At 39.7% G+C, this 22,291-nt stretch overlaps 2 protein-coding genes and 1 pseudogene across 4 annotated transcripts in view; 2 read left to right on the top strand and 1 right to left on the bottom strand.

Annotated features, from left to right (window-relative positions):
* The window catches only part of SPAG17 (sperm associated antigen 17), a 237,994-nt gene extending 218,165 nt beyond the window's left edge, over positions 1-19,829 (top strand). The window contains exons 48-49 of the mRNA XM_025872536.2: positions 601-745; positions 19,650-19,829. Coding sequence (XP_025728321.1) covers positions 601-740 — 140 coding nt within the window. The 3' untranslated portion in view covers positions 741-745; positions 19,650-19,829. The remainder of the gene's footprint in view (positions 1-600; positions 746-19,649) is intronic.
* Positions 8,837-9,811, top strand: LOC112824573 (V-type proton ATPase subunit D pseudogene; annotated as a pseudogene).
* Positions 13,684-22,291, bottom strand: part of WDR3 (WD repeat domain 3) — a 30,441-nt gene continuing 21,833 nt past the window's right edge. For all 3 annotated transcript variants that reach the window (XM_025872540.2, XM_073896066.1, XM_025872541.2), the window contains exons 18-27: positions 22,038-22,149; positions 21,762-21,896; positions 21,454-21,504; positions 20,202-20,267; positions 19,600-19,692; positions 19,119-19,166; positions 18,208-18,251; positions 16,383-16,511; positions 14,758-14,851; positions 13,684-14,439 (exon numbers count right to left, since the gene is read on the bottom strand). In XM_025872540.2, the coding sequence (XP_025728325.1) occupies positions 14,284-14,439; positions 14,758-14,851; positions 16,383-16,511; positions 18,208-18,251; positions 19,119-19,166; positions 19,600-19,692; positions 20,202-20,267; positions 21,454-21,504; positions 21,762-21,896; positions 22,038-22,149 (928 nt within the window). In that variant the 3' untranslated portion in view covers positions 13,684-14,283. The remainder of the gene's footprint in view (positions 14,440-14,757; positions 14,852-16,382; positions 16,512-18,207; positions 18,252-19,118; positions 19,167-19,599; positions 19,693-20,201; positions 20,268-21,453; positions 21,505-21,761; positions 21,897-22,037; positions 22,150-22,291) is intronic.

A 22,291-nucleotide genomic window follows, 5' to 3' on the forward strand; every position in this document is an offset into this window, starting at 1 on the left:
AAGGAACCTGACCAAAGAACCAGTTTTTTTCCTGTAGGAATTAAGTTTTCATATCCTCTTCAAACAGGTTATTGGTACTGATCCAGAGTACCTGATCCCTGCTGCCGGTCACAGCAATTAAGTCATTTTGCATTTATGCCTAATAAAGTGTCTATTTCCGTGCTCATGATTAAAAGCCACCTATCAGTTAGGCACAGATAGAGGGGGAAGAGAGTTTTATTAGATCTTTTATCTACTTCTAAAATCAATAGTGAGAATTCATAGCCCATATCCCAAGATCTATCCCTTCCCCCCAAAAAAAGCATGACATCTGGATGTTGATGTGATTTGGGACCTGGTTATGGTGACTGATGGCTCCTATAGGAAGACTGGCCACGGTCCGCAGAGAAGCATACACCGAGTGAACAGGAGAAATCCAGGAAGTCAATATCCATCCTTCATTCCATTAAGCCTGAGTCTGTAGAATTCACATTGCATAGAAAAGTACCCAAAATGGAGCTGATGATGCTAGAGAAGAGGTTCTGATTCTACAATGTTATCTGAGTTTGTATATACAAATCATTTGATCATGAAAGTCATATGCCTTAACAAGTATTTTACCAGTTTTAACAAGTAGCAATTATGATAACAGACCAAAAGATTTTCCTCAGGGAAAAGAAAATCCCATGGTCCACAGGACTTCTACGATTTCTTCCTCTACACTTGGAATCTTCATGTCCCGTAAAATTTCTCAACGTTAGGTCCAGTAAGTAACAAATGGGAACTTGATCGTTAACCGTTCAATGTGAGGCCTTAGACCTCCTGTTTGCTCCTCTCTCCTTACAGCCAGAAACCGATAAGCCACTTAAGCTGGTGGGATGGAAATACTTGTTTTAAATAACTATAATGGCTACTCCCTTTTATACATGATCATATCTAATCCTCATACTACTGATAAGATAGATACTATCTTTCCCACTTTATAAATAAGGAAAGTGAAGTTCAGAGAATCTTAAGTTGATGATGTAAAAATCTAACCTACTTCAATGTGATTCTGAAGTTCGTTCCTTTAAGCACTGTTTTCAATGTGAAGCTGACCTTCCAAAAAGCAGGAGCAGCAACACCAGGATGTCCTTCTGGACTTGAAAATTTACAATTAAGCCCACGGTTGTCAAACATTTTGGACACAAGATTCTTTATATATTCTTAAAAATTATTAAGGATTCCGAAGAGCTTTCATTCATGTGGGTCATATCTATCACATTTACCAAACAAATGAAAACTGGGAACAATTTTCAATGTAAAAACCATAATAAAGCCAATATATTAACATAGATATTTTTTAATGAAAAATAACTATTTTCCAAAACAAAAATTGATTATTCATGGGACATTGTTTACATTTTCACAAATTTCTTCAATGTCTGGCTTAATAGAGCACAGTTGGATTCTCCCGCCTGCTCTATATTCAGTCTGTCACGATATCAGACATCACACAGCCTGTGGAAAACTCTACTGTATGCTCATGAGAGAAAAAGCAAAATAGCGTCTTGGATGCTGCTCTAACAAACCTGTATTCATTTCTTAGGGCTGGCCATGACAAAGTAGCACAAACCAGGTGGCTTAAAACAACAGATATTCTCTTGTAGTTCAGGAGGCCGGAGGTCCAAAATCAAGGTGTCGGGGGTGGGGTGGGGGCCCCTTCTGGAGACTGAGGGAGAATTTGTTCCATGCCTCTCTCCTAACGTCTGGTGGTTGCCAGCAATTCTTGGGTGTTCCTTGGCTTATTATTGCATCACTTTAATCTCTGCCTCTGTCTCAAATGGCATTCTTCCCTGTGTATATATTTCTGTCTCTCTCCTCATAAGAATGCCACTCATTAGCTTTAGGGGCTACCCTAATCCTGAATGTCATCTTCACAGTTTCTGGTAGACATGAATTTTGTGGAGACAAACCCAGTGTAAGCTGCTTCTGGCCCAATGTTCACATCCATCCCACGAGCAAGATATAGTCTACCCATCCCAACATTCCCCAAATTCTTCACCCATTCCAGCATTAACTTCAAACCTAAATTCTCATCAAAAAAGCATCAACTCACATCTCATCCCTTGAAATCAAGTACGGGTAAGATGCTGGTACCACCTACCTTGGTCTCCCTTCCACTGGTGGATGTGCGAACACGATGGTGGAAAAAGGATAGGACAGACATTCCCAAAAGGAAGAAAGTGGAAGGAAGAGAGTCACTGGGCTAAAGCAAGTGTGTGACACAGCGAGGCAAATTTCATGAAGTTTCAAGGCCTTAGAATAATCATTTGTGGCTTGATCTGCCCTCTGGGCCCATAGAGGCTTCACCAGCCCCAACTCTAGACCTTCAGAGGCCCTGTTGTCCCCACTCTCTTTGTCCTCAGCCTGGAACAAAATCTTTAAAAAAAGCCCATTTCCTGCTTTTAGAATCCCAGAAGTCTGGCAGTCTTCCTTCATCTTGTCCCATCTCTGTCCCTGTCAGGCCAAACCAGCAGCATTTCTGCTGATTTAACATTCTCAAAAACCTGCCAGTCTTCATGGATGTCAAGGAGATCCACATCATTAGACATGAGGCTTCTCCAGAGATCCTTCCTGGATAACTGGACCTCTATTCTTGGCTTCTGCTGAGATGCCTGATTGTTTCCTTGGTCATACAGCTAATCTCTCCAGCACACACCTGTGGTGACCATGCCAGAGTACCCCTTAGCATTGTTTTACAGTATGGATAGAATGTGAATTTTCGAACTCATCATGTTTTGGTTCCTTTTTGCTAACCACTTCCTTCCTCAAATTATTTCTTTTCCCTTGCATTTTATGATAAGCAGCAAGAACCCAGGCCACATCTTCCATATTTTGCTTGGAAACCTCAGCTAAATATTCAATGTCATTGTTTACAAGTTCTACTTTAAACCCCAAAGCAGAACACAATTCAGCCAAGGTTTCTGCCACCTTATAACTTTTCCTCCTGTGTCCAACAACATGTTCATTTCTGCCTGCGATCGCACCAGAAGCACCATTAATGTTCATACTTCTATCAACATTTCGTTCATGATGATGTAGAAATTCTTTGAGATGACAGAAGCTTTCTCTACTTTCCCCATCGCTTCTTTCTGAGCCCTCACCAAAATTGTTTTTAAGTCCTTATTTCTACCACAGATCATTTCAAGATAACCTACACTTTTTATTGCACTGCTCAAAATTCTCCCAGCCTTTACCCGTTACCCAATTCCAAAGCCATTTCCACATTTTTAGGCATTTGTTCCAGTAGCACCCCACTTCCTGGTATCACTATTAGTTTCCTGAGGCCTCCATAACAAATTACCACAAACTGGGTGGTTTAAGACAAGTTAGTTATTTTCTTGCAGTTCAGGAAGCCAAAGGTCTGAAACCAAGGTGTTCGAGGGCTGGTTCCTTCTGCAGGCTAAAGAATTTGTTCCTGCCTCTCTCCTACCTTCTTGAGGTAGCCAGAGTCCTTGGTGTGCCTTAACTAATAGCTACATCACGCCAATTCCAGTCTCTGCCTCTGTGGTCACGGGGCCTCTTTCCCCATGTCTCTTCACGTTGCTTTCTTATATGGCCGCAGTCACTGGATTTAGGGTCCACTCCAATCTAGCATGACCTCATCTTAACGAATTATGTTTATAAACCCTATTTCCAAATAAGGTCATGTTCACAGGCTCTGAGTAGATGTGAATTTTTGGAGACCATTCTTCAAACTACAACAGATTTTAATATTGTTTTGAGAATATTTTTGACCTTGCCAAGTCCTTGAAAGGGTCTTACAGACCCCCAGGGGTCTTAAAATATACTTTGGGAACCACTGAAATCATGATTTATGTCAGTTCTACTTTATGACTTTCAGAAGTTACTCTAAACTGAGAAGTGGTGAAATCTGCATCACTAGCTAGACAACTCTTAAAAACTACAAAACAGCTTTCGAATAGATACATAATTCCTGTTGGCACCAATCTATCATAAGTAACTTTGTGAATCTACCTAATAGAAGAAATGTCTAAAGTGATTTTTATGCCTCTGTTCATATTATTCTGTCTTTATGCCTCTGTTCATATTATTCTGTCATATATCTCATATAATGAGATTGAAAGATGCCTACTGTACGTATTCTTTTATTTTAAAGACAAACATCTAGTGTAAACATTCTCTATTATATCACCCAGAGCTAACAGATAATATTTTAGTATATTTCTTTCCCATCCCTTCTACGTGTGTGCGTACTGGAATCATTCTGTAGTTTTAGATCTTGTGTAGCTCACACAGTAACAGTAGTACCGTATCTTGTATTTGACGCAGTAAGCACTTCACAATAACTTTATGAAGGTAGACACTATTGTGCCTAATTTATAGATGAGATATCTGAAACATCACCATATTAGCTAATTCACTCTATAGAAGCTCTATTAGTTATCTATTGCTACACACAAATTACCCCAAAACTTTGTGGCTTAAAGCAACAGTCACTTAAGATCTCATAGCTTCCATGGTTCCAGAATTTAGACAGAGCGCAGTTGGATACTCTGGCTTAACTAGGAATGAATGTGCTTTCGGCCCACTCAGGCGGTTGTTGGCAGGATGAAGTTCCTTTGCCACATGGGCCTCTCCTTAGGGAATCTGAGAAGGGCAGCTTGGTTTATCAGAACAAGAAGAGCCTGAGAGTGTGAGCAAGGCAGAATGCAGTGTTTTATAGCCCACTCTTGGAACAGACATCCTATTACGTTTGCTGTATTCTGTTCTTCAGAAGCCAGTCACTAGGCCCTGCCCACACTCACAGGGAAGGAATTATACAAGGGCAACTTGAACTTGACCTAACAAGGGTTGGGGCCAGTGACTGTTGGACCATGTGTGCTCAGTCCTAAAATCACATGAGAGCTGCTTGGAGCCCACAACATTTCAGAAATAGTGATAGGACTTAGAATATAAGGTGATGTTACTAAGAACCTCAGTCTCATCTCAAAACTTAGGATGTTAAATTGTGAGGAAAGGGGGCAGATTGTGGAGAGTGTATGTAGGCCAGGTGGCTTCTTCCTGAGTTCATGGCTGGCCTGGAAAGGCTACACTGAGCAGGCTCATCAATTGTGCTGATAAGAAGGGGAACCCTAGAAACAGTTTTGGGCCCAATGACAGACCCCACTGCCTCCTTGGTCATTCTCCTATGTCACCTCCCAGATTTAGAGATTTCTTTGGGGGAGCTATGACTTAGGACACTTGAACTGAGAAACAATTTAATAACCAAGTACACCAAACACCTAACTTCCAGACAGGGAATCTCAAAATGGTCAAGCATATCTTCTTTACATAGAGACATATATAAATATTTAAAAGCTTAGATGTTATATTCCCAATAAACCATTCATGAGGCTTTTCTTTACGGCATTACCACCTTCTACAGGTAACACTGCATGATATGCAAGATGTATTACTCCATTACATGGTTCCTGTACTAAGGATTATATCTAGCCAATGGCTGGCTAAGCCAATAAATGCTGACTTCATGACTAGAAATTGGCTTGGCTTAAAATTTTAAAGTGTACTGGTTTTTTAAAGATTTTATGTATTATTTTTAGAGAGAGAGAGCACAAGCAGGGAGGGGCAGAGGGAGAGGGAGAAAGAATCTAACGCAAACTCTGAAGAGCATGGAGCCTGACGAGGGGCTTGATCCCACAACTGAACCACCCAGGTACCCCTAAAATTAACTTTTTAACTGACCGGTTAACCTCAAACCTTTAGGGTTAAGGAGTTTCAAGTATATTGACCAAAAGTTAGAGCTCAGTCACTTCCTATACACATCATTTCATCTGTCATAAGCTCTCCTTCTCTTTGATTTGTGAAACACCTACCAGACAGAAACACCTTTAAATTCCCTGCTACAATCCATCTTAACTGATGGCAAAGCTATGGGAAAGCAACACTTTTAAATACAAGTAGAGTACCCTCCTGATTTTGTTTTGGTTTGGAAAACATCAAAAACGTTAATGGGAAATGCTGCAGTTTCGTATTTTCTGATGAACACTTCCAAGAAGCACAGACATGATATGGATTCAGCCTTTGTTCGTTCAGGAATTAGGATATCTTTCAATAGGTAACTAACTCCTCTCCCTAGTGGCAGGAACAGATGCTTAAAGAAAAGGCTGCTTCTTCAGACTAGAAGCACCTAGAATCCACCGTACTATCTCTTCCCTTACCTTTTCATACTTAAGCCTCAGGAACTATATGCTAAAATAATCTTTACTTATATTCTGTGCAATAAATAACACCACCATGTTCCTTACCTTACTTCAGTGACTGTGTTGTTATGGTTAAGAACAGTACTAGACCTGTGGCTAGGGACCCTCGGATAACCACACCACAAGAACTGCAGCTCTGAGACTGGCAAAAAAATGGTGGCACCACAACACAGGGCCTTAAATGAAATGGACAAACTCACAGGACACCAACCACTGAAACTGACTCAAGAAGACACAGAGACAGAAACGAAGATGGCGATGGAGTAGGAGGACCCTAGGCTTATCTTGTCCAACAAACACAACTAGATGATAAAATCAGCATAAATACCCAGAAATCGACCTTGAGACTGACAGAACAAGCTCCACAACCAAAGAGATAGAAGAGGCCACATCAAAGAAGCAGGAAGTGTGGAGATGTGTTTTAGGGGAGAAATGAATCATGGTTGCTGTGGTGGGGAGGGAATTGTGGTCATGGAGAAGGGCAAGAGAGAGAAGCAGCCAGTGGAACACACCAGGGGATATTTCCTGGAAGCCATTGGCTTGGAAAATGACAAGGGGTTAATTTTGTGAGTTCTTGCAACCAGTGGAGCTTAAAGCCTGGAGTTTTAAAGGTCAGCAGACTTGGCTGGAATAGAGCCCAGAGGGCACTGTGCTGCTCCAAAAGAGAAGGCAGGAAAACAGCCTGGGGGCAGACAGCATGGAAAGAGCCATCTGAAAAAATGCTTGGGACATGGGGGGCAGGAACTAACATTCAGAGACACCTCTCTGGGAACAAAGGAGCTAGCTGGTGCCATTTCCCTCCACTACCCCTCAGCTTAAACATGAGAGCCACCAGAAGGAAGCAGCGCAGCACTGACACTGGTTGTCTAACTTGCTTACATGAAACCCCACACTCCTGAGCTCTTAGGACTGCCTTCTTAGTCAAGCTTGCCTCAGTCCAAGCATGGTGGGCCACTACCTCAGAAGACCAGCACAAACCCCTGCCCACACCACATCTCCCCACCACTGAGTTCTGCAGGGCCTCTGTGGAAGTGGTGTCAGGATTCATTTCATAAGGAGACCAGAGCACACCTAGTTAAAACTCACCACACTCAGGCCAGGGACCAAACACTGTCCACAGCAGGCAAGGAGAGTCTCTGCAGATGACTGGCCTAAAAGACAGAACAGCCAAAACACAACAGCAGAGTGCAGGCAGCACACACTGGAGACACTCCCTGAAGTGCCAGGCTCTGGGCACTACATGACCTCTTTCTCATAAAGGCCATTACTTTCAGGGGCAGGAAACCTAACTGACTTTTCTTACCCACAGGAAAAGGCAGAGACTAGACAAAATGCCAAGACAGGGTAATTTATCCCAAATGAAAGAACAAGATAAGGCCATGGCCAGAGATCAAAGCGGAAGAGATATAAGTAACATAACTGATGGAGAATTTAAAGCAACAATCATAAGAATACTCACTGGGCTTGAGAAAAGAAGACATCAGTGAGACCCTTACTACAGAGATAAAGGAGTTGAAAAAGAATCAGAAATGAAGAAAGCAATAAATGAGATTGGAAACAGGCCTGATGCAATGACGAGCAGGCTGGAAGAAACAGAGGAATGAATTCGTGAGCAAGAAGACAAAATAAGGGAAAATAATGAAGCTGAAAAAGAAAAAGAATTATGAAACGTGAGAGTAGACTTAGGGAACTTAGTGACTCCATCAAACATAATAATATTTGTATCCACAGGTGTTCCAGAAGAGGAAGAGAGAGAAAAGGGGGCAGAAAATTTATTTCAAGAAATAATAGAAGAAAACTTCCCTAATCTGGGGAAGGAAACAGATATCCAGATCCAGGAGGCACAGAGAACTCCCATCAAATCAATAAAAGCAGGTCAACACTAAGACATGTTGTAACTAAATTTGCAAAATATAGTGATAAAAAAAAATCTTAAAAGCAACAAAAGTCCCCAACTCTCAAGGGAAAACCCATTAAGGCTAGCTGGCGATTTCTCAACAGAAATTTGGCAAGCCAGAAGAGAGTGGCATGATATATTCAAAGTGCTGAATGGGAAAAATCTGCAGCCAAAAAATACTCCATCCAGCAAAGCTATCGTTCAGAATAGAAGGAAAGAAAAAGCTTCTCTAACAAAAATGAAAGGAACCTGTGGCCACTGAACCAGCTCTGCAAGAAATATTAAAGGGGACTGTGAGTGCAAAGGGGAGACCAAAAGTGACAAAGGCGAGAAAGGATCAGAGAAAATCACCAGAAATGAGAAAATAAGTAATAAAATGGCAATAAATGCATGTCTATCAATAATTACTTTGAATATAAATGGACTAAACGATCAAAAGACACAGATCGTAAAACGATCTGCCAAAACAGATAAAAAAGACTCCTTTAAATGCTGTCTACAAGAGACTCATTTTAGACCTAAAGACACCTGCAGATTGAAAGTGAGGAGGCAGAGAAATATTTATCACGCAAATGGATGTCAAAAGAAAGCCAGAGTACCAATGCATCTATTGAACAAACTAGACTTACAAAGACTATAAAAACACAAAGGCTATAAAAACAGACAAAGCGGACAATCCAATAAGAAGAGAGGACAACCCTGTGGCTGGGGCTGTTGCAGCCTCAACTGCCCAGCCAGGGATCTGAGCCAAACTATCATCGTCAGAATGTCGGGCAAAGACCAAATTGAAATCTTTCCCTCATGCATGGCACAGACCATCATGAAGGCTCGACTAAAAGGAGCACAGACAAGTCGAAACCTCCTGAAGAAAAAATCTGATGGCTTAACTCTTCAATTTCGATAGATCCTAAAGAAGATAATAGAAACTAAAATGTTGATGGGTGAAGTGATGAGAGAGGCTAACTTTTCACTTGCTGAGGACAAGTTCATAGGGGATTTCAGCACCACAGTTATCCAAAATGTAAATAAAGCCCAAGTGAAGATCCGAGCTAAGAAAGATAATGTAGCAGGTGTTACTTTGCCAGTGTTTGAACATTACCATGAAGGAACTGACAGTTATGAACTGACTGGTTTAGCCAGAGGTGGGGAGCAGTTGGCGAAATTAAAGAGGAACTATGCCAAAGCAGTGGAGTTACTGGTGGAACTAGCTTCACTTCAGACTTTCTTTGTTACTTTGGATGAAGCCATTAAGATAAGCAACAGGCGTTGTCAATGCCAATGAACACGTCATCATTCCCCGTATTGAATGTACCCTTGCTTATATCATCACAGAGCTGGATGAGAGAGAGAAGAGTTCTACAGATTAAAGAAAATACAGGAGAAGAAAAAGATTCTCAAGGAAAAATCAGAGAAGGACTTGGAGCAACGGAGGGCAGCTGGTGAGGTGATGGAGCCTGCTAATCTTTTGGCTGAAGAGAAGGATGAGGATCTTCTGTTTGAATGATCTTTCCTGCTCTGGTTTCTTTCATAAGCCCTAACATGGCACCATTTCAATTCACGGTGTGTAGGTTTGGTATGTGTGGCTATTTATTTTTTGGCCTAAGAATTTCACTGGTGGTAAAAGTTCCCTGGATGTTGGTTATGGGACTACCTTTGCAAAATCCTAATTCAGCAACCATTTATCACAAGAGATTTGTAGACCCTGCCCAGGAACCTGTAGAATTTATTCAGCAGAAGCAGTACCCTGCTCCATGCACTTCTGTTCAAGTGATCTGCTTTCCAAGTGTATTAGGAAATCCCCCTTAGGAAACAGCAGTGGCCTCAGGCCAGCTATGGCTGTGGCTGCCTGTGTTCCCACCTGCTCCAACACTGACACCGTGACACTGTTGTCTGAGATCACTGTGGCCATCTTGTGGAACCCTGGTACTTCTCTCCAGCTTTATGAAACCTTCACCATTTGCCTTGCCTGACAGGTCTCTGTCCTGTCTGTCATGGGAGTTCTGCCAATTTTAATATGATTATGGTATAAACAGTAAAATGATTTAAAAATGAAAAAAAAAAGGAAAATATAACAATTGTAAATATTTATGCCCCCAAATTGGGAGAAGCCCAATACATAAAACAATAACAAACATAAAAGAACTATATGGATAATAACACATATTAGGTCACAAAATAGGCTTCAACAAAAACAAAAAGATTGAGATCATACCTGACCTTTTCTGACCACAATACTATGAAACTAGAAGTCAAGCACAAGAAAAAATCTGGAAAGACCACAAATACATGGAGGTTACACAACATGCTACTAAACAATAAATGGGTTAACCAGGAAATCAAAAATACATGGAAACAAATGAAAACGAAACTATAACAGTCCAAAACCTTTGGGATGCAGCAAAAGTGGTGAAGCACATAGCAATATAGGCCTACCTCAAAAAGCAAGAAAAATTTCAAATAAACAACCTAACCTTACACCTAAAGGAGCTGGAAAAAGAACAACAAATGAAGCCTAACCAGCATAAAGGAAGTAATAAAAATTAGAGCAGAAATAAGTGATCTATAAACTGAAAAAAAAAAAAAAAAAAAAAACAGGGGTGCCTGGGGGGCTCAGTCATTAAGCGTCTGTCTTCGGCTCAGGTCATGATCCCAGGGTCCTGGGATCGAGCCCTGCACTGAGCTCCCTGCTCCGCGGGAAGCCTGCTTCTCCCTCTCCCACTCCCCCTGCTTATGTTCCCCTCTCTCACTGTGTCTCTGTCAAATAAATAAATAAAATCTTAACAATAACAAAAAAGAAACTAAAAAAAATAGATTGATAAAAGTAGGAGCTGGTTCTCTAAAAAAAAAAAATCAATAAAATTAATAAACCTCTATCCAGACACATCAAGAAAAAAAGAGAAAGGACTCAAAATCACAAATGAGAGAAGAGAAATAACAATTATAAGAGAATATTATGAAAAATTATATGCCAACAAACTGGACAACCTGGAAGAAATGGATAAATTTCTAGAAACATAAACTACCAAAACTGAAACAAAAATAGAAAACTTGAACAGACTGATAAAAGTCCAGGGCCAGAGGGCTTCACAGGGGAATTCTACCAAGCATTTAAAGAATTAATACCTATTCTTCTCAAGCTGTTCCAAAAAATGGAAGAGGAAGGAAAACTTCCAAATCCATTCCATGAGGCCAGCATTACTCTGATACCAAAACCAGATAAAGACTCCACTAAAAAAGAGAATATAGGCCAATATCCCTGATGAACATGGATACAAAAATTCTCAAAAAAAAAAAAAAAACTACTAGCAAACTGAATCCAACAGTACATTAAAAGAATCATTCACCACGATCAAGTAGGATTTATTCCTGGGCTGCAAGGGTGGTTCAACATATTCACAAATCAATCAACGTGATACATCACATTAATAAAAGAAAGGATAAGAACCATATGAGCCTTTCAATAGATGCAGAAAAAGCATTTGACAAAGTACAACATCAATTCATGATAAAAACCCTCAACAAAGTAAGTTTAGACGGAACATATTTCAACATAATAAAGACCATATATGAAAAACCCACAGTTAATATCATCCTCAATGGGAAAAACTGAGAGCTTTTCCTCTATGGTCAGGAACACGACAGGGATGTCTACTCTCACCACTTTTATTCAACATAGTACTGAAGTTCTAGCCACAGCAATCAGAAAACAAAAAGAAATAAGTCATCCAAATTAGCAAGGAAGAAGTAAAACTTTCACTATTTGCAGATGACATTAGATACTCTATCAGAAAACCTGAAAGACTCCAATAAAAAACTGCTAGAACTGATAAACAAATTCAGTAGAGTTGCAGGATACAAAATCAATGTCAGAAACCTGTTGCATTTCTATACACCAATAACGAAGCAGCAGAAAGAGAAATCAAGGAATCGATCCCATTTACAACTGCACCAAAAACAAGATACCTAGGTATGGTACTGGCACAAAAATAGACACATAGAGCAACAGAACAGAATAGAAAACCCAGAAATGAACCCACAACTATAAGGTCAATTAATCTTTGACAAGACAGGAGAGAACATCCAATGGCAAAAGACGGTCTCTTTAACAAGTGGAGTTGGGAAAACCAGACAGAAACACGCAAAAGAAAGAAACTGGACCACTTTCTTACACCAAACATAAAAATCAATTCAAAATGGATTAAAGACCTAAATCTGAGACAGGAAACCATCAAAATCCTGGAGGAGACCACAGGCAGTAACCTCTGTGACATCGGCCACAGCAACTTCTTTCTAGATATGTCTCCTGAGACAAGGGAAATAAAAGCAAAAATAAACTACTGGGACTACATCAAAATAAAAAGCTTCTGCACAGTGAAGGAAAAAGCTGACAAAACTAAAGGGCAACCAACAGAATGGGAGAAGATATTTGCAAATGCCTTATCAGATAAAGGGTTAGCATCCAAAATATATAAAGAACTTATCAAATTCAACACCCCAAAACAAATAATCCAATTTAAAAATGTGCAGAAGACGTGAATAGTTTTCCAAAGACATACAGATGGCCGACACATGAAAAGATGCTCAACATCACTTACCATCAGAGAAATGTGAATCAAAACCAAAACAAGATACTACCTCACACCCGTCATAATGGCTAAAATAACAACACAAGAAACAAGAAGTGTTGACAGGAATGAGGAGAAAGAAGAACCCTCTTGCACTGTTGGTGGGAATGCAAACTGCTGCAGCCACTCTGGAAAACAGTATGGAGCTTCCTCAAAAAATTAAAAATAGAACTACCCTATGATCCAGCAATTGCACTGCTGGGTATTTACCCAAAGGATACAAAAAATACTAATTCAAAGGGATACATGCCAAATCTGGAAACAGACCGAGTGTCCATTGACTGATGAATGAATAAAGATATGGTATATACACACACACAATGGAATATTACTGAAGCCATCAAAAAAGAATGAAATCGTGCCATTTGCAACAACATGGATGGATTTAGAGAGTATTACGCTAAGAAGTCAGGGAAAGACAAATACCACATGATTTTATTCATATGTGAAATTTAAGAAACAAAACAAAAGAGCAAGGGGGGGAAAAAAAGAGACAAACCAAGAAACAGACTCTTAACTATAGAGAACAAACTGATGGTTACTGGAGGGGAGGAGGGTGGGGGGGATGAAGGTGATGGGGATTAAGGAGGGCACTTGTGATGAGCACCAGATGTATGGAAGTGTTGAATTGATGTGCTGGACATGTGACTCTAATATTACACTGTATATTAACTAACTGGAATTTAAATAGATCTTAAAACAACAACAACAACAAAAAGATCACATAGAAATCTGCACAGAACTGAAACGTAGTTGGAGTAGCAACTTAAAAACTTCCCACAAAGAGAAGCCAGGCCCAAAGGAATGTGTCCATTTCTTCTAAAATATTCCCACCTCCCCAAATTCTTACCATGCATATACATATGTATGCATGTATATCTATGGTATTAATCACCCAGAAGCCCAGCAAGGCATCTCAGCTTGACTACATTTTAATTAGAAACAACTAAACAAGGAGAAAAAATTAGCAGTTAGATATTTTTATATACAGATATAACCACCTCTAAGAGGTGAAGTTAAAGGAGGGTGTTTTAGAGAATTTTTATGGTCCTTTTCAGCTCTGTAGGTCCACGACTCTGCATTTAATGGGAGAGGGCAATCAACTGTGCATCTGATAGTCTCTGCAGGAGGTAAAACATAATACAAAGAGTAACACATCATTAAATCTTCTGTTATCACAGAAATAAGAAAAACTTTTGAAATGTTCATTTCAGCTCTAGTCAAAAACTAGTAAAAAAAAGTTCATTGTTCCCTGCTAGAATATAATGGGAACAACTCCTGAAGGGCTCAACCTTTGGGGGCACAGAGAGATTTTAAACTATCAAGCCCTAAGTCCAAGAAATAGAGCCCACAGTCCCACACTGGGCATTTCCTCAGGCAAAGCTGGGAACCACATCCTGACATCTTCTGTAACACAACAAGCTCCGTTACTTGGTTATTTCCAAGTTGACACCAATTCCACTGCTTAGTTTAGAAGTCCTTTTAAATAAAAAGAAAAGGGCACCACATTTGAGTTCTAAGTATATGTTAAAATTAGCTTCTCCCTCTTTTTCCTCTTCCTCTTCTTTTCTTCCAACTGGCTGGTCGCATCAGCAAAAAACATAACTTCACTTTTCGCCTCGCATTCCCTCTTGAGATATTCAAGACCTGCCATGTTGAAGCCAATAACATCCTGGGGGGTTTGGGGGGGGAAATGTAAGAAAGATTAAATGACCTTTCTTTCACTTCAGTTCAATACAGCAGCATAAGCAAGTCAGGAGAACCAATGCTTCAGGTGTTCTTACTCATCCCTCCTTGTCCAAGGTCTTTCTGGTTTGGTTTTGTTTTCTTCTCTCTATTCCTACAAGCTCCAACGAAAATCTTATCGCAAATACTGATATATGTTCTGGTCAATACCACCAAAGACAAGGCACAGCTCCCTATGCTATTTCTAAGTCACACACACACCAGGATCTCCCCCTCGTTACTGTACTTCTACAGGGATACCTACCCGGACTTGGCTGACTTTTGAAATAGTTGTTTCCTTTAACTTTTCGATCACTGGCACAAGCATTTGGTTACTAGTGATCTGCCCGAAGTGAATCCTAATAAGAAAAACAAAACAGTCATGTTACAAAGAGAGGTAGTGGTTCTGGCTCTGCTTACCCCTGCTAGAAAAGCAAATAGACAATATCAAAGTAAAACAAAACAAAACACAACAGAAAAAGATTCATTTTACCATATCATTATGGCAGTATAGAAATGCTTCTGGCAAAAAATAGCTAAAGATATTTCTTCCCTGCTACTCAGTTCTATCTGTCAATTTTAACACTACTATCGTAAAAGTTATGACACACTCAACTCATTTGCAAAGCTGGCTCTTTTCGTAGCCATCTACCATGCAGCCACAGACTCTGAAAATGGTATTTTATGGAAAGCTCAGAGAAATGAACTCTCTAAGAAATACTAACTCAACAAAGGTTTATTAATATTTCTAGCGAAGCCACAGCAAAAAAGAGTCCCTGATCAGGGAGTCAGACTCCGACCTAGAGTATCAAGATCATGTCCATGAACTCATGTTCCTCGGTGCGCATCCTCCAGCCCACGTGTGACGTGCCACTGCTACTTGTACGGCCCTCCCCATCCGTGACCCCTCTGATATGCCAAAAGCCCTCATGGTGTCTCACTTAGAATCAGTAACCCTGATTTCAATAGTACAGATGCCACAGCGGTAAGAAATTATTAGTAACATTGTTGAGTACCAACTGAAGGCCTCAGGACTTGCCCAGAATTATAAATATGGCAACAGAATACTATAAACATATCACTGTTCTTCTTTTGCTACTATCTTGATGGAATAAAAGGAACAGAGGATTAAGAAGCATGAAAATGATCGAGTCAAATTCCAATTCATGAAATATACCTGTTTGGGTTTTTTTTTAACTATTTGGTATTGGCTGATCAGTTTGTATTTTATCTTCATAAGAGCATTTTAAAGAGTGTTCAATCTCTCTGTTTCTGTTCTCTGCTCTAACAGCTGGAGACTGAGGGACAGAGAACAGGATTCAAGAAGAGTATATTCTTAAACTCTTATAAATATATTCTTCTCAATTACACACTAAGAGGAATTGTTCATATTTAAGAATAATCCAATAAACATATTTTCTTCGTTTCTTCCTTCCCTCCCTGTATGCCCTTACTTTTCCATTCGTTTCTATAGAGACCTGGAAAAGTAAAGGCACCATTCCTTACGATGCTGTTATGAGGACAAAACTAAATCATTTTGCTTACACAGTTAAAAAGACACAACAAATGAGGCCAATTGGCCATTCAGTAATGGGCTCTCAGCAAACAGACAAGGATCAGAGCTACTGCAACCTGGAGACCCATGCTTACGCAAGTGTCCCCAAGCGATGCTCTATCTTGTGACTTAAAGAGGTGGGCCATCACTCTCCTTGTGTAAGGACAAGACTGATTCCACAGGATAACAATTTATGTCCCACAACAATGAAATCCTGTAACTCTCTCAGTCTGAAACATCAGATTTCTTAATCCCAGAGCGTTGATACCATTAGTTCAAGTAGCACCAGAGCAGTTAGGCGGAGCAGACACAGTATTCTTTGGAAAGGATGTTACCTGAGCAGAAAGAAGAGGCACCTACACAGAAGTTCAATATCAGAGCCCAGCTGGATGAATTCATTAAAGAGCTTAAGGATGTCCGGGACATAAGAAAAAGGTAGCACAAGCAGAGACTCTTCCAGCTCACTGAAGAAGAAGAGAATAAGCATTAAAAATGTCACATTTCTCAACATGCTCAATTTTTAAATCTTTTACTATTTTTTTCCTCCTGCTTTTATATTTGAATAGATCTTACCCATTCAGGGTTAAATTAACTATTCATCTATATTCTGGACGGTTCCCTCTTTTCAATATTTTTTTTTATATTTAATATTTTAATCAATTTGATGCATTCTGGTCCATGGCATGATAGGAGAATCCAATTTTTTTTTTTGAGAAATAATTTCTCCAGAGTCTTTTGCTGAATATTCCATCTTTATATGATACTTCTTTTTGCCATACATTGAGACATATGAGACTCTGTTTCAGGGCTTTCTAGTCTGTTTTAATGATTGATTCTAACAACAATCCCGTAGTGTTTTAGTTTTGTTAATTTTATAGCTTTTTAATTTAGGAGGATAGCTCTCTCTTGTTTTCTTCTGGTTTGTTTTATTTTTCTTGAACTAGTTCTAGCATCATTTCATCAACTCCAATTCCAAATCTCAAGAGGTTTTCAACTGGGCTCACAAACCTATGAACTAGTTTAAAAAAAAAACAAAAAACAAAAAACAAAACCTAAATCTTTAGAACATAGAATCTTCCTTTCTAGGAATGTACAACACTTCCATTAATTTAAATTTTGATTTACATTTCTCCAGGGAAGTTTTAGATCCTCAGATAGTGTATTTATTTCTTGTTGTAAGGGACAGATTTAGAGATTAAGAAAAGTTACTAAAATAACTTTTAAGTAGGTAAAATTCATAAAATCCAAGGGTAAATCACAAAGAAACATTATTTTAAAAAAATGTATGACAAAAGATACAAAAATTCTTAAAAACCAGTAAGAAACTACTGAACGGTATAAGAAAGGAAAAGTAATTAAAAATTCACAAAAAAAACCACAAATGGCCAACAAATATAAAATTTGTTTCATTAATAATCGAAAGAAATTAAAATAATATAATACCACCTTTTGCCTCCGAACCTGGCAAAAGAATTTTTTAAAGCCTGGTCAAAACCACTATAAACTTTCTGGAAAGTATATGTGCTGCCGAAGCGAGCTAAACTTTCTGGAAAGTAATTCAGCAACACAGACCTTTAAAAAATTCATGCCCACTGATAATTATTGTTACGCTATGACAAAGATTCCTATGTAAAGGTGTTCACTGAAACAGTACTGATTAACAGCAAAAAAACAAAAGCAAATCCAATAGTAATTATCCATACAATGGAATGTTTTGACATAATTCAACGCATGTATTTTTGAAGAATATTTGTAACTTGAGCAAATACTCAGGAAATATTCTGTGAAAAAGAAAAGGATATAAAATTATATACATAGAATTCCAATTGTGTATGTACACAGAAAATAAGCCAAAGGAAACACATAACCAAAAAAGGTTCCCAGTTGGTACTTGTGACTGATGATTTCATTACCTATAATATAAAGTAGGACTACCCTTCATTTGTCTCTAAAAGCATCTCCCTTCATACTTTAGGAGGAGCCTCCTAGTTCTGCTTCAGAAAGACATTATAATATACTATTTTCCACCAAAATGTTGACATAATTAAACCTATAAGGAAAATAACCATCATTTATAACTGCTGTTTATCTCATGCCCAGACAAGCATTCGATAAATGCTGTTAGCTGACAAATTATACTCACTGTACACTGGGACTCACCTCGACTTGATTCCTTTAAAAATCTCCAACACATAAGCTGAAGGCTATAAAGGAAGCAAATAACAGCCTTAGTGATATTCTAGGTTGGTTTCTACTGGAGATCTGTAATTCCCACCTAAAACCCAGGTATCCCATTCAGAGGAGAAACAGTATTCTAGGATGGCAATATACATGCATGGCTTAGAGTTTGTCCCATGTGGGTACACAGTCCAGCTCCACCACTTCCCAACTCTGTTCCCTTCTATCCGTGAGTCAGGCTAATTTCCCATCTGTAAAATGAGGCTACACTGACTCACATGATGACCATGATGAATGACACGTGTGAGTAAAGTACTAAGTAACTGGAGACTGCTACATAAGCATACATTTCTCTCTCTGTCCTCCTTTATCTGACTGATTTACGTCAACTTTTCCTCCAAAAACCTCAATTTCAAAGTTCATTTAGATGAAGAGAATCTTCAGAGGGCTTTGGATACTGAACATAAATAAGCACTAGAAAATAAGAGAATGCGGGACGTCTGGGTGGCTCAGTCTGCTAAGCGTCTGCGTTGGGCTCAGGTCATTGGGATCAAGTCCCACATCGGGCTCCTTGCTCAGCGGGGAGCCTGCTTCTCCCTCCACCTCTCCCCCTGCTTGTGCTCTCTCGCTGACAAATAGATAAAATCTTAAAAAAAAAAAAAAAAATGAGAATGCCAATCCATTCCAACCAAAACAGATGACTTAGAAGTTATACTAAAATGGTCCTTTTGAAACGCTCAATACCCTAGAGGACAGGATGAGACTGTTAATGGCAAAGTTTTTCCCAATGCATCCAGCCTTAAATCATGCCTCTGCACTTCCTACTGTCCCTCTCTTGTCCCTGAAAGTAACCTTTGAGTAACCAAGGGGGAACTGGTAGACACTCTACTTACAGAGATATTGCCATAAGCCATCAGGATGGGGTTGATGGGAAGAGGAACCTGTGAAGAAATCATTAGATCAAGTCATTATAAAACAAGACAGTGTTTGTCACAGGCAGTGCGACGACAGTACAGTTTTGAAAGAATATACAAGAAACATCAGGCCTTTTAATTTCCATAGTGCTAATGAGTTCAGGCAATTCTAGAATTTCTAGAATTCATCTAGAAACCTGCAACGGCTGTGGTGCATCCGAAACCCTACAGGAGCAGTTTCTGCCCACACGGTGAGCATGTCAGTCTGCAACTGTATTAAGACCCAGGTCCCCTCCTCACAGCCCCTCGACTCCTTCTTTCTAATATTTGAATTAGAAAAGACTCTATTACATTTATGTCATTTCCTGATCTGAGTCAGTAACTCCCACAGCGATGGTGTTCTTCTCAGGAATTCGATGGATACATGTTTCTCAGAGTGTAACTCCATGGACTATCTCACCTCTTTCCCTGCAGCTTTACAAATGGCTTTGTGTTCCTTCCTTTTTGCAGTCTCCTCTCGGTATAGCTCGACAGCCTCCATGATCCTCTCAGCCTATGTGGATGGTGACAAAGGAGAGAAGTCATCAACCATGTGTCCCAGCATCCCGGAACCCTACAATTGGAAGGCCTGACTAGAAAAGAACCAACTAGCTTGAATCGGTTTAATAAATGTGTGCCAAGAGAGTGCCAAACAGCATGTGGTAATGTCTCTTGGTGTTTCTTTTTCTATTTAATTTACAGGGAGGAGACGAAGCATCTTGGGTTCAGGTGAGGTCATATATATGTGCACACATGGAGTAGGGCAGCTCCCAGGACCTCCGAGGAGTGCTGCTTCCAAGGAGATCAAGCCTTCCTTTCTAGAAACCATGTGTCGATTCAACATGACTCCTGTCCTTGGTTACAAGGGAGGACAACAGAGGTTCTGAGCTCCATCTATGAATTTCATCAACTTTTGGCCATAAAAGGGCTACCCGGTTGATAAAAACTTTCACTAAAAAGTTGGGATCCTGCTTAAAAATGTACACATCTATACATATAGACACAGAATATATATCAACTTACTGCCTTGACCGTTTCAATAGTTTTCTTTCCGGTAAAGTAATTGTCACCTTGAGTCTCTCCTGGAACCTGCCAGAAACAAAGAGATCCTTGACAATATTGTTGACAGGCACTGAAGAACCAATAAATTAATCTTATATCCAGAAAAGAGCAGGCATCACTATGTTATAATACTATCATGGTGCTATCAACTACTATTAATGGAGTACTTAATAAATGCCAGACACTATTAAGTATTTTATATTCATTATCATAAGAATATCCTACCCTCTATTATGCTAAGCGAAATAAGTCAATCAGAGAAAGACAAGTATCATATGATCTCACTGATATGAGGAATTTGAGAAACAAGACAGAGGATCACAGGGGAAGGGAGGAAAAAAATGAAACAAGATGAAACCAGAGAGGGAGACAAACCATAAGAGACTCTTAATCTCAGGAAACAAACTGAGGGTCGCTGGAGTGGTGGGGGGTGGGGGGGATGGAGGGGCCTGGGTGATGGGCATTGGGGAGGGTATGTGCTATGGTGAGCGCTGTGAATTGTGTAAGACTGATGAATCACAGATTTGTACCTCTGAAACAAATAATACATTATATGCTAAAAAAAAAAAAGAAAAGAAAATAGTAGGAAGGGAAAAATGAAGGGGGAGAAATCGGAGGGGGAGACGAACCATGAGAGACGATGGACTCTGAGAAACAAACAAGGTTTAGAGGGGAGGGGGTGGGGGGATGGGTTAGCCTGGTGATGGGTATTAAAGAGGGCATGTACTACGTGGAGCACTGGGTGTTATATGCAAACAATGAATCATGGAACATTACATCAAAAACTAATAATGTAATGCATGGTGACTAACATAACATAATAAAATAAAATTAATAAAAAAAAAGGATTACTCACTGAAAAAAAAAGGAAAAAAAGAAAAAGAATATCCCACCCTCTAAAAGTATAAAGATTTCTAAAATTTCTAAAATTTTTTGATTCTTATTTTTGTTCTATGATTCTCTGAAGCCTCCTTAAAAAAGAAAAAGCCAGAATGACAAACATCCAATACCAAATCTGGTCAGTCATTTGTCCCACAAAATCAGGACACAGAATTGAATCAAACAGGACTACACAGATTGCTTTCCACATCAGCTGGTGATAACTCTGGCATCTGGCCCCAATTCTAATTCTATTAGAAATTCTTGAAATTAAAGTAAATTCCAATAAGAAAATTACAGGGCTCAACCTCAGGGTCCCCCAGAATTTACTTACTACAGGTTGGTCTTCTTTGGCCACACTCTCCTCATATTCTGCTTCCCTTTGCTGCCAAGAGACAGATACAAATTAGTCTGGAAGAACCACGGTCTCTACATGAAGTAAAAGGAGACAGTGAAAAGCTGTCTTTCAAAATGCTATCCCCTAACGGCATCTGTCTCTGTGTGGCTGCTGAAATGGTTGATGGGGGTGTTGGAAACCTCTTCTGGAGGTGCCTGGACGTGCATTGGATGAGGGGTGGCCGCACTAGACAGAATTAGACACCCACCCACCAGCACATTCTGTAACCAAGCCTGAGTCCTTACCATCTCCCTTTCTTCCTCAAGAATAAGAGGCTCCCTTGTTCTCTCCCAAAGTCTCAGGGATTTGTCATGCGACGATGACACAACATAGTCTCCACTGGGGCTTACGGCCAAGCACCAGATTTCCTGGTGGTGCCCCTGGAGAAAGAAGACACAAAAAGAGAAACCCTGAGAAGGAACACCTTATTCCTTGGCCGAAACCTGCTCTGAGTGGAAGATCAACACTTGATCTTAAAAGTAGTTCTGAATACTGAGCAAGCAAAGCAGGCAAGAGGTCACCTCCAGAGTCTGTATGTGTTCAAATTTGTCCGCATCCCACTGCTTAATCTTATGGTCCTTCCCAGCGGTGAAGAAGAGGTGGGACTTGGGCACAAACCGTAGGTACATCACACTGAAAAGTGAGAAAAGTGATCAAATGTCATCCAATTCCACACTAGTGAAGAGCCTCATGCACAGTTTTGAAGAGCTAGTTCTAGCATGCCTGGTTATTTATATTTTAGAATTTTATATTTATGACTGTCTGAATAGACACA

The sequence above is a fragment of the Callorhinus ursinus genome, unplaced genomic scaffold (assembly GCF_003265705.2).
Source record: "Callorhinus ursinus isolate GAN/ISIS: 27379988/994484 unplaced genomic scaffold, GSC_fseal_2.0 scaffold9, whole genome shotgun sequence".
Classification (NCBI taxonomy): domain Eukaryota; kingdom Metazoa; phylum Chordata; class Mammalia; order Carnivora; family Otariidae; genus Callorhinus; species Callorhinus ursinus.